The sequence below is a fragment of the Zonotrichia leucophrys genome, chromosome 8 (assembly GCF_028769735.1).
Source record: "Zonotrichia leucophrys gambelii isolate GWCS_2022_RI chromosome 8, RI_Zleu_2.0, whole genome shotgun sequence".
Lineage (NCBI taxonomy): Eukaryota > Metazoa > Chordata > Aves > Passeriformes > Passerellidae > Zonotrichia > Zonotrichia leucophrys.
The window spans coordinates 28,888,260-28,905,854 of record NC_088178.1 but is presented as its reverse complement, the minus strand read 5'-3'; the positions used below and the strand labels follow the sequence as shown (position 1 = coordinate 28,905,854).

Sequence of the window (17,595 nt, the reverse complement as noted above, 5' to 3'; positions counted from 1 at the left end):
CTCTGGAGATGGTGGCTGGCTGGGGTCCCAGGACACCTCCTTTACCTTTTGATTATTGGTCTCCATGGAGTGTCAGTTCTGTGAAGTTCATCCCCTCACCTTTCCCGATTGGTTCCGCCTGTACCCACCCCCCTCCTTTATAATCCTGTTTCACCCCCTATGGAAAAACTTCTTCCCGGTTGGTTTCCCCGCGTTTGGATCCCACAACACCTTCAATAAACCGATGTTTAACCCCCGGGAAATGGTCAGCTCCGTTCCTCCCCTATACCAGCGGTGTGAGCCAGTCCGCAGCCAGCACAGCCCGAGGCCCTCAGACGCCGAAGGGCGCTGGCCAGGAATTGCAGAGGGGCGTCGGCCTTTCGCCCTCAGCTAGTCGGACTCCAAACTTCGGGCCACATATGCCCCCCTCTGCAGTGAGCAGCTCCAGAGGAGGTGACACATGAGGTGTTTTCCCTCCCCACAGCCCCTGCCTGGGGAGGAAGATCAGCAGGAGCAGTTCTCCCTTCTGGCCGTGGCTGATCAAACACCAGGCCCTGCCACAGGATTTGCAGCAGGGCCCTTTCCCAGGCTGGCCCAGAGCAGCCTCCCCTTGCTGTCACTGTCCCAGCCCCAAGGACATCCCCAGGGCAGAGGGACAGGGAAGCAGCAGCAGCTCCCGGGCCTCCTCCCCATCCCTGCCCCACAAAGGCACCCACAGCCAGCACAGGAATCGTTCCAGCAATCAAAGGAACAGCTTTCTTCAAAGCAGAGCAGAAGAAACTGCTTTAACAGACCTCAGCACAGTCAGCAGGGGATCCCTTTGGAAAAACAAGACTCCCAAGGACCGTGAAGAAGAAAAACCACACTGGAGAGCAGAGATTAGAAAAGAGGAAAGAAACAGCATGAGGAGGAAGGGGTATCATGTGCTCTGCTAACTGCACCTCCTAATTAAAAGAACACAAGTGTGGCTCAGTGGAACAATGTGCCTGCACATCCCTGCTACAGCACACATTTATTGAAGGGAAATATTCCTGCTCTTCCATTCATCTGGCTGCAGCATGTTACAGAACTGCCCAACAGCAAGGTAATCTCTGCAAAGCCTGGGCTGTTATTCATATATTGAAACATAAGTAAGATATTATTGGTTTGGAAGCTGTCAGGACATTCTCTGTGTGCTGCAACAGGAGTCAGAAGCAGACATTATTCAGCCCCTACCCAAGGCTTCCATTGGACACTGGAAAAATCAAAGACCAGAAATCCTTTGGGGTGTTGACATTATTTCCTAAACAAAATCATCACCAGTGTAGTTCCCCTTCACATAAAACTAATTTTATTTGAGATATAAAGCTTCTAATATAAACAAAGTTTCTGAAAGAAAAAACTGGTCAATCATTGCAGCTGCCATGGCGAATAATATTACAGATTTTTTATTTCTTAATACCCCTACAAGGTCTAGGCATGTGAACATCTGTAACCCTGCTCCCCAGTACCTTCTCCCCTGAAAATTAAAGTGGTACAGAGGATTTTTTTAATAACCCTAGTCAGTAAAAAATGGAAAATAAGTAGAAAGCATTAAAAACTGCATTGTTATTGGTGTGCCTGTGTTGTATTAGCCCAGACATGTCTGTGCCTGGAAACAAATTGATTGCATCTCTTGGTAAATCAGCCCCTCTGTGGAGAATGCACCAATCTCTCTCTGCCCAGATTAAAGAAGAAGCATCTGCTTATAAACACAAACCAACTGAGGAGCTGGCACTGCTGCAGCACTTCATGGCTTGTGTTCTCTGCTCTTCACCATGTGAGCTGCAGCACATCTCTGACACCACATCAGGGCCTTCAGGTAAACCTCTAACTGCTCCATCTGTTCAAAAAATCCATTTAAAGTGATTTTCTTAAAAATAAAATCCAAGCAAAGTATGTGATGGAGCATTTATCATGGACTCACTAACAATTCATTACCAGCAATGGGTACAGGATGCATTTATTCTGAATTTACTGGAGTGTAAAGAGGAACAGGTTTGGTCAAAATATCTTCCTGTGGCTTTAAAGATCCAATTAAGCAAAGCACATTCCCCAAATGAAAGAGATGCTAATAGAAAGCATGGAAGCAGTTCTTGGCTGACACAAGAATCCTCAGAAACCCAAAGAACCCCCAGGACCCTGAATTGCCAATGGAAATGATCCAGCAGGGCAGCTCAGAGGCGCAGTCCCGAGTGGGCCCTGCTGCTCCCCAGGAGTGGGAGTGGAACAGCAGCTGCTCTGTGGGATGTGCCTGTTGTAGTGTGTTGTTAAGTTTCTTGTGTTATTCCCCCAATTTATGTATTGTTCTCCCCTATTAGGTGTAAAATGGTTTCGTTCCCCCAGTTTTTCCCGCCACTGCTACCCTGTCAGCTAAGTTGCTATGGTAACCGCTATTCATAGTTGCCGATATGTAATTGCTCCTCCCCTGGTTTCCCTTATCAGTGAAAGTTGTTTCCTCCCTGGGTCCAGTCAATCACTCCCTTTCTCCTCCCAGGTTTCGAGAACCTTCTCCTCTCTGGAGATGGTGGCTGGCTGGGGTCCCAGGACACCTCCTTTACCTTTTGATTATTGGTCTCCATGGAGTGTCAGTTCTGTGAAGTTCATCCCCTCACCTTTCCCGATTGGTTCCGCCTGTACCCACCCCCCTCCTTTATAATCCTGTTGCACTCCCTATTGGAAAACTTTTCCTGGTTGGTTTCCCCGCGTTTGGATCCCGCAACACCTTCAATAAACCGATGTTTAACCCCCGGGAAATGGTCAGCTCCGTTTCTCCCCTATACCAGCGGTGTGAGCCAGCCCGCAGCCAGCACAGCCCGAGGCCCTCAGACGCCGAAGGCGCTGGCCAGGAATTGCAGAGGGGCGTCGGCCTTTCGCCCTCAGCTAGCCAGACTCTAAACTTCGGGCCACATATGCCCCCTCTGCACCCTCCTTTATAATCCTGTTTCACCCCCTATGGAAAACTTTTCCCGGTTGGTTTCCCGCTTTGATCCCGCAACACCTTCAATAAACCGATGTTTAACCCCCGGGAAATGGTCAGCTCCGTTCCTCCCCTATACCAGCGGTGTGAGCCAGTCCGCAGCCAGCACAGCCCGAGGCCCTCAGACGCCGAAGGGCGCTGGCCAGGAATTGCAGAGGGGCGTCGGCCTTTCGCCCTCAGCTAGCCGGACTCCAAACTTCGGGCCACATATGCCCCCCTCTGCATGTGCCCTCAAACCCCAGCATTCCTGAGGCAGCCTTTCCCCACAGGCACAGCACATCCCAAATTCAGTGCACAACGTTCCCCCTCCAAAGCTCCACCAGCTCGCTCCCACAGAGGGCAAGCTTGTCATTAAAACACAAGAAAATAACAAAAATTTAAAAATCCACCCTGCCAAGCAGGCAGTAAAAGTGAATTTCCAAATGTTTAGTGCAGAGGTGATCCTCCTGCATCTTCAGACATCCCAGGACCCAGGAATGAGCTGGGAGCCCCAGCAATAACTTGGATTAACAGTGGCCCAGGGCAGAAAGTGCTGGTGCAGGCCAGGAAAGGGCTGCCAGAGCCTGCCCTGCCAGGTGCCCCCCTTTTCCAGCACATTTCCACCTGGGCTGGGGGCCAAAATAAACCACCCAAGTCCCAAATCCCAAACATCAAAGATGAACGAGCACAAAGTATCTGAAATGTTTCCTAGTTTGGCTCAGAGTGGGAAATTCTGCAGAGCTCAGAAAGGATCAAGCTCTGTGCAACAGGAAAGAGACACTTGAAGCTGCCTCCCCTTTCACTTCATCTAACAAATGTTTGATAAATTCAGCAAAACGGAAAAATCCTGAAGATTATAAAATCCTTTCTCTACATATACAAAAATCACTCATTTCATAACTCTATGCAGTGATGAAAAAGTAATAAAAGCCAAAAAAGCCACGTGAGAGACTGAAATGGGAGTTGCTTCCCAGTCAAAATTTAAAAGCACAGCATTAAACATTTCCTTTTTTATCTTTATATTCCTCCAAAATGCGAAAAGTTCCTTCTCAGAGAGGTATTGCTCTCCTTGAACTGCACAAGAAATTATTAAATATAGGTTCCAAGAACAAATTCTGTCTCAAGTTGCAGCAGCTTTCACCAAGTACTGCAAATATTTTCCTGACACACAAATGGAGTTAAAATTTGGAAATTATTTCAAGTTCCACGTTCAGTCTGAGAAATATTCCTCACAGAAGAGGTGTGTTTTCATTAGGATTTAACTGATTTATCAGCAGCCAAATGAGATACCTTTTGTGCACATTTTTGGAGGAAAAACTGGGATATTATCCTTAGGGTTGCTGGAGAGCATGAGAACATCTATGGAACAAAAAGTGCAACCATTTGCATTTGGCTGCTCATTTGAACCTTTTTGGATAATATTTTGTTTGGAGAAATCCAATCCCCCCCTGAGCAGGGTTTTCCTGTCTGCAGAGAGAGCCCTGGTGTGTCCCTGTGGGGCAGCCCTGTGTGTCCCCAGGGCTGAGGGGACACGAATCTCCCAGCACATCTCACCCACATCCAGCCATCCCTGCTGCCCTGCACGAGGAGCAGGAGCAAAGGGAGCGCTGCATCCTGCCCCAGGACTGATCCCAGGATTCCAGCTTCACACCTCTGCACATTGCCCAGCCCTGGGAAGGGCCACAACCCCAGGATAAAACCATCCCAGTGGGCAAAAACCATCCCAGTGGGCAAAAACCCCACAGGATAAAAACCATCCCAGTGGGCAAAAACCATCCCATGGCAAGAACCATCCCAGTGGGCAAAAACCCTACAGGACAAAAACCATCCCAGTGGGCAAAAACCCACAGGATAAAAACCCACAGGATAAAAACCCACAGGATAAAACCATCCCAGTGGGCAAAGACCCACAGGACAAAAACCATCCCAGTGGGCAAAAACCATCCCATTGGACAAAACCATCCCAGTGGGCAAAAACCATCCCAGTGGGCAAAAACCCACAGGATAAAAACCATCCCAGTAGGCAAGAGCAATCCCAGTGGGCAAAAACCACCTCAGTGGGCAAAAAACCACAGGATAAAAACCCACAGGATAAAACCATCCCAGTGGGCAAAAACCCATAGGACAGAAATCCACAGGACAAAAACCATCCCATTGGACAAAAAATCCAGGGGAAATCCAAGGACAAAAACCATCAAATGGACTAAAACATCCCAGTGGGCAAAAACTCACAGGATAAAAACCATCCCAGGACAAAAACCCAAGACAAAAACCATCCCAGTGGGCAAAAACCCACAGGATAAAAATCCACAGGATAAAACCATCCCAGTGGGCAAAAACCATCCCAGTGGGCAAAAACTCCACAGGATAAAAACCATCCCAGTGGGCAAAAACCCACAGGACAAAAACCATCCCAGTGGGCAAAAACCCACAGGATAAAAACCATCCCAGTGGGCAAAAACCCATAGGACAAAAACCATCCCATTGGACAAAAACCATCCCAGTGGGCAAAAACCCACAGGATAAAAACCATCCCAGTGGACAAAAACTCTACAGGACAAAAACCATCCCATTGGGCAAAACCATCCAGTAGGACAAAAACCATAACAACCCATGGACAAAAACCATCCCATTGGACAAAAAACATCCCAGTGGGCAAAAACCCCACAGGATAAAAACCATCCCAGTGGGGAAAAACCCACAGGACAAAAACCATCCCAGTGGGGAAAAACCCATAGGATAAAAACCATCCCAGTGGGGAAATACCCATAAGACAAAAACCATCCAATTGGACAAAACACCATGCAAACCCCAGGATAAAAACCATCCCAGTGGACAAAAACCATCCCAGTGGACAAAAACCCAATGACAAAAACCCACAGGACAAAAAGCATCCCAGTGGGTAAAACCCCACAGAATAAAAATCATCCCAGTGGACAAAAACCATCCCAGTGGGCAAAAACCCACAGGATAAAACCATCCCAGTGGGCAAAAACCTACAGGACAAAAATCCACAGGACAAAAACCATCCCAGTGGACAAAACCCCACAGGGCAAAAATCCCACAGGGCAAAAACCATCCCAGTTTAGGATGGTCCATTTAGATACCAGAGATGCTGGGAACATTCAGGAGTTGTAGCAGTACAAAATATTTCTCCCATTCCTTTAAGCACCACGTGTATTTTGAGTCCAACAAAGTCCCTGAGAGGAACTGCACTTCTCTGTTTTACAGGATAAAATATTCCAGGACACTCTACGTTTGAAGTGTCTGGAAACAAAGCAGCAAAGGAGAAAAAAAAGTGGATTTCAGTCTAAAAATAAGAGAAATATATCAAAATAAATGTTGAGTGTACTTTGTTTGTGTACTGGTGACAAGTGCCATCATTAGCAGGCCTGAGTTCATTCTCTGGAGCTCTTTTAAGGCAATAATATCCCACACCAGGGGTGGGCACATCGTGACTCTCACGTGGAAATTCTGTCTGTCTTCCTTTACACAGGAAATATTTCAGCTGGCTGAAAGCAACTGCCCACTGAAGTTATTAAAAGATTCATGACATGCATCCTCTAAAGGATCCTGGCAGAAAATCTGTCAGGCTCTGCTGCTCGGATTGACTGAATAATCAGCACTGCTCAGTGACTCAGCCATAACCAGGATCTTTAGGATAACAAAGCAGGTAGAGATCAAAAACTATTTCCCTGCTGCACCTCAGTCATCTTCAGTGTAATCCCCAACATCTCTGGTGTCAGTAATTCCCAGCAAGAACAGAGCAACAAACAGCAGGATAAAATCAAGCCTTGATACTTGATGAAATGAAAGCTAAATTAGCACAATAATCCTTCAAGAACATAAGTGCCTCCTCAAGGAGCCTGACACCAGCTTATACAGGAAGGGCAGAAAAAAGCCAATAAAATTCACTTCAGTGGGATAATGCAACAAAAGCTGAAGAAAGTTGAGCCTCTCATCACCACACATCCATCCCTTGCAACATTTCAAATGATTTTACAGTTCTCCTGACAGCTCTGTACATAGACACCTCTCAGCAAATGACATGGGATATACACACACCTAATCCCCCTTGCCCTGCTGAGACACAACTCCTGCCCTCGGGCCCTGGCAGTTATTACAATTAGTCCAGCTGAAGTTACCCTTGATAATCTCAGGAGATAATACCTGGCAGCAGGAATAGGATAACAGAACATCCGACAATTACAGGCTTTGGGTAGGGGATTTCTGCAGAGCTGACAACAAAATAAACAGCATCTGATGTACAGACCTGTGCAGGAGCCTGAACTCTGACTGTCCCAAAGTGTCCCTGCTGTGACCCTGCTGCATGGGCTGTGCTGCCTGAGGCCACAGCTTCACTCATTTACTGACACAGAAAACTCCAGTTTAGACTTTGCTGCTGCATTCTGTCCAAACTTTCTGAAAAGCAGGATTGCTCTTAGAGCTAACCATGGATTTTTAAAGTTGGATGTACCAGAGGCGCTCCACAATAAATATGAGACAAAAAACTTCCCCCAGTGCTTCAGAGCTCCAAGCCCAGAGCCTTCAGAATGACCTTGGGTGAGAGAACTGAACAGGACTGAGTCTCCTCTCTTGGGTGAGGGAACCAAACACAACCATAAACTCAACAGAGCAACCTTAAATGTTCAGATTCCCAAAAATCCTTGTAAAGGTGCCCTGCTTACAGCAGTTATACCATGAGATATTGTTACCCTACCAAAGGAAAAGCTGTCAGTTTGCAGGTGGTCTCTCCTTCTTTATTGCATGAATTCCCTGAAAATTCAATGTCCCTGCTATCGACACCAAGACCACCTTTTCCTCTCTCCCCCAGTACCAACTCTCAACTTCTGAAGTTTTCAAGACAGATCAAAGAACCTCCCCAGAACCATTGGGACCTACAGAAATGTTCAAAGTGTGATCAGTGCCAAATGTGGCTCCCCAGTGAAACCAGTTCAGGAAGGAAGGAATGGCCCAGTTCACCCAATGCCCAACCTAATTTGTCTCACCCTGAACAGCTCAACCAACAAAATATTGATGTTGACATTCCCTGGAGGCTTTCAGCTTGAAATGAGAGGGGTTGGGCACACACTCCTCACATCAGGACCACATTTGCTGCTGGGAAAAGTAAGAGACAACAGATTTTTAAGAGAAAATTGTCTAAGTTCTGCACATAAAATACTCTCAAGTTTGCGAATATTCTACTGCTGCTTAGGAGTCAGAAATACTCATTAGGATTTAAAGAAAGATCAATCACAAACAGAATGCAAGAACATAAATCACATCCTACAAACAGGCTCTCCAAAGCAAAAGAGCAAATCAGATAGCAACTCTCCCAATAGAACACAAGAAAATCAGGTCAGCATTTTCTTTTAATCCCTGATGAAATATAATTTTGCTAACAAGATTCCCCTACAGTGAGAGGATGCCTTTGCAGCTTCTTCCCTTGCCTGGGCCTCTTTTTTGGAGAATTTGTGTAGCAGAGGGGAGTGAAAGGAGCAAAAACTCTATAAGGGTTTTTACCAGGGTGTCCCAAGGCCTTCCTAAAGCTCATTGCTGTGCTAAAAATGCAGTTTATACACAGGTAAAATGCTGCTGTTCTTAATATATTGAAAAATACTTTTTTTTCCCCCAACACAGAGCAACAAATCCTGCACTGAGAAGATAATGACAACATCCAGCTTATGGGAATGACCCAAAACTTGGGAGAAAAGGGGTCTGGAGCTCCAATGGTGCTCCACTGCTGCATCCACTAGAATGCATTCTGTTATCCCACAGCAGGTTTCAATTATTCATCTCTTAATCAACTTCAGATTGACTTCTTTAAAAGGATGCAATTTTAACAATAAATCTCATGGACAGTGTTAATTAAAAGCTAAATCTTGCCCTGAGCTGGACGCCCAAGGTCTATGAGAACGTTCACAGCCCATTTATTTACTGCAGCATTGTGTCAGTTATTGAATTACAGTAAATTAAAAACACAGTGACAGAGCAATAGCAGAAATGAGCGAGGCTTGTTGCATCTCACTTGCAAAGGTTGCCAGACTTGGGCTCTGTCAGGCTGCCAAGAAAAGTGAATGTAAAAGTCAGGGGCCCTCGGTTCAGAAACATCCTCTGGTGAGCATGAAGTGTCTCAGCCTCAGAGATGCCAGCAGGCAGAAGCAAAGGTGCACCACGAGCTCTTCCCTGGCCTCCTGAAAGCATTTAATGATATAAATCCATCTTCCTGACAATCAGCTGGGAATTAAATGACCTCTTGTCACTGGAGGTGAAACTCACTGAAAGCAGAGCTCAACGTGGTGCTCTCTCCACTCAGCACGTTCTGGAGAAAAAGAGATGTCTCCATCGTGCTCCAGATTTTCATTAAATGCACAGAGAGATAATGTGTTTTATAAAGAAAAACCCAAACATATGGAATGAATAATTAGCATACACAAAAAAGAATTGAAAATGAAAACGCGCAGAACGCTTGTTACTTATACAGCACATCAAGGACTTCAGAGTAAACAAAACAATTATAAAGACACTTCCTTTCATTGGCAGCCAAGTTCATTTTGGAGAGGAGATGCTCACCCATGATAACTGACCCCTTACAGGAAAAACTGGGAGAGGCAAGAGCTGTTGTAAATCCAGTGCAGACTGCACAGGGCTCAGATGCACACTGACTGCACAGAGTGCCCCAGGTGAGATGTTCCCTGTGCAGCAGCATCATCCCTCTCCATGAGCAGAAAGCTTGGCAGAGGTTCTGCAAAGAGCACCTCACTTGAGGAAAACCAGGTCTAGTCTCAGTTCTAACACTGATTTTGTGGTTTTATTCTCTGACCAAGCCTGTGTCTTCCTGAGACCTCTGTGTGCTCACAGCCACATTTATCTCTGAGGACAGAATGACTGGAGCTGAATTCAGAGAGAGAACAAACCCCCTCTACACCTTAAATGTTCCTCAGGAGCGGATGGCAACATGGTCAGAGCTAAAGGCCCTCAAGAATTTTGAATTTAAGGTCACCCAGATCCCATTCCCTCCTTGTCCAGCACGTGTTCCTGCTCTGCAGGAGCAGCCACGGTGTTCTGTATGGACCAGCCATGGTGTTCTGTATGGACCAGCCACGGTGCTCTGTATGGACCAGCTCTGTATGGACCAGCCATGGTGTTCTGTATGGACCAGCCACAGCATGGACAGCCTCATTACATTCACACCCTCCATGCTTTAAGATGCTTCAGCATCTTCAGGAGGGACGGAGCCACCAGAGCAGCTCTGCAGAGGAGCATCCACACTGTGGCTGTGGAAGAGCACATCCTTCCAGAGGCAGCCTGGAGTTCCCAGGGTAGCAGAAGCATCCCCTGCTCCATTCCCAGCCTCTGGAGGGAACGTGTGAGGAGGTTACAAAGCATTTTTCCCTGGCTTATCTCTGATCTCTGCACTTCCCATGGCTGCTGCTGCTCCAGCTCCCAGCCCCACCACTCCAGCTCCTTCCTGGATCTGCCTGGAGCAGATGTTCAGGGCTGTGCTGCAGACAGACAGAGCATCTGGGAACGGGACAGGGGGACAGCCCTGGGAGGGAAGGAGCAGAAGGTCACAGGAAGCCCTTGTGCCCTATCAGTTTCAGCATATGACCTGAGCAGCTTGAAAGAGAGCTTTTAATAAAATGCAGGCTTCCCCCAGAGCCTGCAGGAACTTTTCTCAAGAACTCACCCAGTTATGAAACTTTCCCAGTGCATATTGGGATGGCAAAGTCCTAACTTAAAGCTAGTCCCAAACATCTGAGAGTGAGTGAAAGCACATCTCTGCACAGCTCAGGGCTTACAGAGACCATGAACATCTGCACAAAGTCCCCAGCACTTCTCCTCCAGCTCCTGGGGACAGTGGCTGCCTGTACACACAGGGACTTGCCTTGTTTGTTGTTTTTTTTAGCTTTCTCTGACACAAAAAGCAGACAGATTTTCTTTGCCTTCAACATTCCCAGGGCATGATAAAAACACCCAGGATTCCTGTCTCCAGTGTGACATCACAGAATCCTGAGCTGGAAGGGACCCCAAAGGTTCATCCAGTCCAGCTGCTGGCCCTGCACAGACACCCCAACAACCCCACCCTGTCCCTGGGAGCATTGCCCAAACGCTCCTGGAGCTCTGGGGCTGTGCCCATTCCCTGGGAGCCTGGCTGGTGCCTAAATACCCTCTGGGGGAAGAGCCTTTTTCCTGAGAGCCAGCCCAAACCTCCCCTGACAGCCTCAGCCATTTCCCAGAGCCGCTGGTAACAAGAGCAAAGAGGTCAGAAAATCTCAGCTGGGTTAAGCCAGGCCTGGACCAGCACCCCCAGACTGGCACATTCCAGCCAGGAGGGACACAGCAGCCAGCCCCACCAGCACCACGACCCAGGACATGTCCTGCAGGACCATTCTGTGCTGTTCTTTACCCTCTCTGATCAACCTGACCCACTCAGCTCTCCAGAGGGGTTTGTTAGAACAGGATATCAAGGCCAAAAACCCCACAGAACTCGGTGAAGCAGCAAAGCAGCCCCGAGCTGAGCCTTGTCCTGCTCCTGCCCTGGGTGTGTGTGAGCTCCACGGGGTGAACCAGCAGGGAAAGGGCAGCTCTGCACACACAGCCCTGGCCCCACAGCCCATTTATCCCTGCCACTCCCTCCTCCATGCCCTCTGCTCCTCTTGCTGACCACTCTGCACCATCATTTTTTCAGGAATCCTACCTGGCAATCATCCTCCAAATCTGCATCCATCCCACCTACACGAACCATGGCATTCTTCCCACAAGCTCTTCCTTTCATCTGCTGCCCTGCAGATTTCCTTGGAACAGTGGCACTGAGTGTCTGCACTTGAGGAGGGGGTCCTGGAAAGCAATCTCCCTCACGCTGGGATGCTGGCAGGGAACAGGCTGAGCTTATTGCTTTCCTCACCAAAGGGTTCCTTTCTCAAGCTTCTTCTTTTCCCCAAGGTGCCTGACTTTGGCAGAGCACCATTTTCAATATTGCACTGCATCAGAGTCCAAATATAGGCAAATTCTTTTCTTTAACATTATATTCCTTGGAGGACTTCAAAGAACTTTACTATTAAATAATAGCAATATTTAGAGCTTTATCATCACATCACACACTAGTATAATATAGATATATATTTAAGCTGAAATTATTCAGTTTTTCCACCTTGGCAAACTTCACAGTGTAGCCCCCCCTGGCTCTCCTGTTGTTCCAGCCCAATTAAATGACATTAAACATGTCCAAGCCTCTCACATGCCACACTCCTGGCAAGGACAGCAGTGACTCTGCTTGTAAACAGACAGGAAAAAAAAAAAACAACCAAAAATCTGGAATTTCCTCTGCAGCACCTGACCAAATGAAACTTTACACCAAATGTAGAATTCCAGGAATTTTAAAGCACTTCATCATAAAGGATGTAAAAGTGCAATCACCACCCCCACAGAAGCATCCCTCAGCTAACACCAGCATTTTGTTTTTATTTACAAAGAATCATTGACAACTGCTGTCATTTACTCATTGCACTGCTGTTCCAATTATACATGTGCAGATTCGTTGTCATCAAGGAGATGTTGAAAGTCAATGAAAAAGAAACAAGAAAAGCCCTGCAAATTCACTTCATTATTCAACTCTTTGGGGGCAAACCCAGAATTGCTTTGAGCTCAGCTTTGGGGAGCTGATTTCAAGACACAGCACAGGGGTTTGCTGATTTTTAAAGCAGGAACCTGGATCAAAGGCAGCACCTTAACAGCAAAACAACTGGATTTGTACTGGTTTAAGTAGCTGGACAGGGAGGAGTGTGTCAGATGCAGGCTGGGTGTGAGAGCCCCACCTCTGCTCCAGCTGTGCCAGCTGTGATTTTTCCCGGGATACCCACCCAAGGTGAGAGCACACCAGGCAGCAGAAAACACCTCGGACAAACAATTCCTGCTTCTGGAGACACAACATTGCACACATCCAATCTGCAGCTGAGGATGACTGAGGGGGTTTTTGGGTTTTTGTTTCCAGGGCTTGGGGAAGGAAAGGTTTACACTTTTTCTTTTGTCTGAGTTAGCTTTCTACATGCTCCTGGCTCGCAAGACAATCGCTGTGTGTAAAGCAGCTGCATTTAGTTAGAGATTTTTTAAAAGAGTTTTCAGCTCTGAGGTGCTCTTTGGAGTCCCAGCAGACCGCTGGATTTCTACATCTGTTTCTAAAGAGCAGGATCCAGTGTCACACCTCAGGGAAACTCTTTTTTCCTCCTCTCTTTGCCTACTTAAATCCATGCACAAGCTTTAAAATACTCCCCTCCTAACACTCATTTGCAACACTTTAAATCCCGGCGAGGACATAATTAACACAGCAGTTTCGGCAGAAGTTAATTATGGAAACAAAGGAACGATGTCCTGAAGATAATTTGCTGCTACTTCAAGCCACTTTTGTCAAGAAATACAAGGCTGCAACCTCAAACAGTGACATCTACCCTCATCCTCTTAGAGGCTTAAGGCAACAAAAGCATTTTGTTTGTTTTTAAACTCATTCCTGGATGGGCTGAAGCAGCAGCCTGTGACCCAGGGATGGAACAATTAACCACAGGGACTAATCAAGAGCTGTGCAACTTTATCTCACAACTTTCAAGGGAATCAGCAGCACCCCCACAATCTAAAACACAATCTGGAGATCTGTGGGTTTACTCCAAGCTTTTAAAATGTTTTTCTATTACTCACACGTCTTTTCATTGTGACTCCTCACAAAGTTCCACGATCTGGAAGAACAATAATGGAGCTGAACTGGGAATATCCAGAGCCACATGCTGCAGAAAACGTCCAGGCTGGAGAGGTGCTGTTCCTTAAATTGACATTAACTTGGTGGTTTTATTTGGAACGCTCGGGCCAGCCCCTGAGCACCCAAAAGGCAGTGAATGGACAAAGATTTTGGGGTTTTTTTGCTCCCTGCAAGGAAAGGTCATGGACAAAAAGGCAGCAGCAGGAGACAGTGGTCCACATTCTCTTTCTGAACGTGTCAGGGTTAAAGGGTGGGGACTGAAGATTCCATCTGGGCTGGGCTTCTGATAGAGCAAATTCTATTTACCCAACCACTACAGCCACCTTAAAGAAACCTGTAAAACTTTTTAGAACAGGCTTTTTCTTTGTTTGGCTTTTTTAATTGGTGTTGGACGTTCAGGTTCCCTTATTCTTCCACAAAACCTAGTATGTGGTTGAACATGTAATAGATGTCTATCTATAAAAAAATAAATAAATCACTTGATCTGCCCATGAATCCACGCTGTAAGCATTTGCCAAAGATATTATTCAAAATACAGGAAATACTTCTCTGTGGAGAGTAACTGTACATAATCACAGATCACAGTCCAGGCTGGAAGGGAACTGGAAGGATCACCTGGTCCAGCCTTTTGTGGGAAAGGGAGATTATCCACTCCCATCTTGGAAACCTCCAGCCACGAGGATTCCACCACATCCCTGGGGTGCTAATTCCAGTAAATTATTGTTCTCACTATAAAAAAACACTTTCTTATATTGAGCTGAAACCCTTCTTGGTGTAAGTACTACATGAGCTGTGCTGTAATGACTACATTAATATATAAGGACTAATAATAACAATATTAATATATTCACATACAGGTAAATTCATTCTTTGTTAGGTACTTCCCAGCAGAATGCACAGAAAATAAGAAATTATTCATTTCAGACTCAATGTGATCAATTGCTTTATGCTAATGAGGTTTTATTTTTTCCTTCCAGGCTCTTTGAAACATGAAAAAAAAAACCAAAAAAAACCAACAACTTGCATTGCCCTAAAGATTTGAAACTATCTGAAAAACCAGGGGGGAAGTAGCCTTTTTTGCCCCTTTAAAAAATACATCCATTTGTTAAGCATAGACAGCACTCCCTGGAGACACTAGAAAACGACTTTTGAAAATTTTCCCATTGAGATGTCATGAAGAATTCCCACCCCTAGCTAGAGCTCATCCAGCCATTGAATGTGGGGAAGTCATTCCAAGAGCTCCACTCCCCCTCTCAGTGCCGGGAACAGCATCCTCAGGGACAGCGGCACCAACCCCGGCTCAGCGACACCACAAGACTTTTATCTGCTAGCTACAAGCACATTTTAAAGGCAGTTATCCCACTTCATTTATCATTTTAGCTTTTTCCACCAACTTTCGCTCTTTAGCGTTCACTTTTTTCACTTCTTTAGCTATTAAATGCAGGCATATTATCAAGCAGCACTGCTCCGAGGTGGGTTGTGATTGAAGCACCCACCACAAACCGCTTTGGAGGAGCCGGAGCTCACGTACATCCAACTCGCAGTGAAATTCTCATGCAGGCGTCCAAAAACACTGCTCACTTTTTACTGACTTGGCCTGAAGGAATCAGTCTTTTTCCAACTCCAGCTTTCCCAGCTCCAAGGTCCCTTTATGCCTGGGCTACGCTATGTTTTACACAGAAATCCCTCGCAAAAAGGCTGGAGTCAGAACCCTGACAGAGCAGAACGATCGCGGGATAAGTATCACTCGCTAAAAGCAAAACGGAGACGCTTTCTTCTGGTTGCAAATAAATAAACACATAAATAAATAAACAAACATTTTTGAGGGGTGCAAGGGGGGTGGGATGGCGAAACAGGCACTGAGAGCGGATCCAAGGGCCGAGTCCCCAGTGCGGTAACACACCTCGGGCACCATCAATCACGGACCGCAAAGCGGGACCGCCTGGCAGTGCTTACGCTGGGAACGCTCACCGGCCCCAACACTTGGAAAGAGCTTTTTTACGAAGCAATTAAACACGGACCGAGCATAAAACCCCGCGCTGGTTAACGGGAGGCGGCGCGGGGCCAGCGGGGCTCCCCTCGGTGCCGGCCCGGCTGCTTTCCCTCATCCCGGCCGGGACCGCCGCCCGCCCTGTCCCGTCCCCCTTACCTTGCGTGGCGTCCCCGGGCTCGGCGCGGCTCCCCGCTCGCAGCAGCAGCAGCAGCGGCAGCAGCAGCGGGAGGCTCCCGTCCGCGCCGCCCGGCTGCTGCATTCCTGAGCCGGCGCTGCTCCCGCATCCACCGCGGGGCCGCCGCTGCTCCGTCCCGCGCTGTGCCGGCGGGCGGGCGGGCGGGGAAGGCGGCGCGGGCGGGGAGGGAGCGGGGCCGGGCCCGCCGCCCTCAGCCCGGCCCGCTGTCAGCGCTGCCCGGCCCCGCAGCGCCCCCGCGCGGCTGCTCGCGCCGCCGCCATTTTGTCCCCGCGCGGAGGAGCCGCCCGCCCTCAGAGCCCTCAGAGCCGCCCCTCAGAGCTGTGAGGGAGGCGGTGGTGTGGGGATGTCGCGTTCCCTTCTGAGGGACAGTCCCTGCCGAGATGTCGCGTTCCCTTCTGAGGGACCGTCCCTGCGGGATGGTCGCGTTTCCTTCTGAAGGACAGTCCCTGCCGAGATGTCGCGTTCCCTTCTGAGGGACCGTCCCTGCCGAGATGTCGCGTTCCCTTCTGAGGGACAATCCCTGCGGAGATGTCACGTTCCCTTCTGAGGGACCGTCCCTGCGGGATGGTCGCGTTCCCTTCCTCAGGGTCGGTCCCTGCGGGGATGTCGCGTTCCCTTCTGAGGGACAGTCCCTGCAGATTGTCGAGTCCAGATTGTCGCTTTCCACAGAATCGCCTGCGGGATTATCGAGTCCAGCCTGCGAGCAGACACAACCACAGAATGGAGGAGTGGGGGTGATGTGGTCCAGCCTACCTTCTCCAATGGCCCGGAGCCCATGGCATGGGGTTGTGTCCAGAAGGTTCCAGAATGTCTCTAGTGAGGGAGACTCCACACTCTTCTCCGGACATTCCGTTCCAGTGCGTGGTCATCCACACTGGAATGGTTTCAATCCCTTCCCCAGGGTCTGCCCTGCATCCTGTAACTGCAGTCTGTGGGATTACTGCGCTCTGAAGGACACGCTTTTCACAGAATCACACAAGTGTTGAAGTTAGAAAAGCCCTTCAAGACCATCAAGTCCAACCTGTGATCCATCCCCGCCTTTTCAACCAACCCAGACCTTAAATATGCTTTTCCCTCTCTCTGGTGACTGGAAAGCAAGATTTTGGGCAGGAGGGTTGGAGTTCCCTCCTGCCAACAGTGGATAACATTTTTGCTGGAGTTGGAGGACGTTGCCAAAGCTGGTTGAAGCTCCTAGGAGTGATAACTACTTTCCATCCAGGAGAATGATCACATTTCTGGGATGCTTAGATTAGGTTTAGGGTTTCAAAAGTCAGCAACTGTTTAATAAAAAGCTCATAAGCAGAGTGGAAACAAGGACAAGATTAAAGGAATTTCCCCCTCGCTTCCTGCTAGATCAGATCCCTTAGGCTTTTCTTCTGCCATATGAATCTTGTATTTCTTGTCAGACACTAACAGAGTTTCAAGAGGAGGAAGAAACCCAGATAAACATCTGGCAGCGTGTTAGGGAAGGAGATTGAGGTCTGGAACCTCCTTCTTCTCACAGATACTAACATGCCCATGTACCTCCTCTCAGCAGCCAGGAAAAGGACAAGAGATTATCCACTTTCTCAGGAAAACTGGCCAATAAACAAACATGGGTGAAACGGACGATGTGAGCTAAGGTTGATGTGTTTTAGGATCTGGTGTGACACATGGAAGGGACTGTCAGCTGCTGGCACCTGAGTGGAGTTTCTGCTGCT

General features: G+C 47.9%; 1 protein-coding gene across 1 annotated transcript in view; it reads right to left on the bottom strand.

The window, feature by feature from the left end:
* ROR1 (receptor tyrosine kinase like orphan receptor 1) overlaps positions 1-16,024 on the bottom strand; it is a 169,969-nt gene extending 153,945 nt beyond the window's left edge. Inside the window, exon 1 of the mRNA XM_064720214.1 lies at positions 15,856-16,024. Coding sequence (XP_064576284.1) covers positions 15,856-15,958 — 103 coding nt within the window. The 5' untranslated portion in view covers positions 15,959-16,024. The remainder of the gene's footprint in view (positions 1-15,855) is intronic.
* Between the last annotated feature and the right edge of the window lie 1,571 nt (positions 16,025-17,595).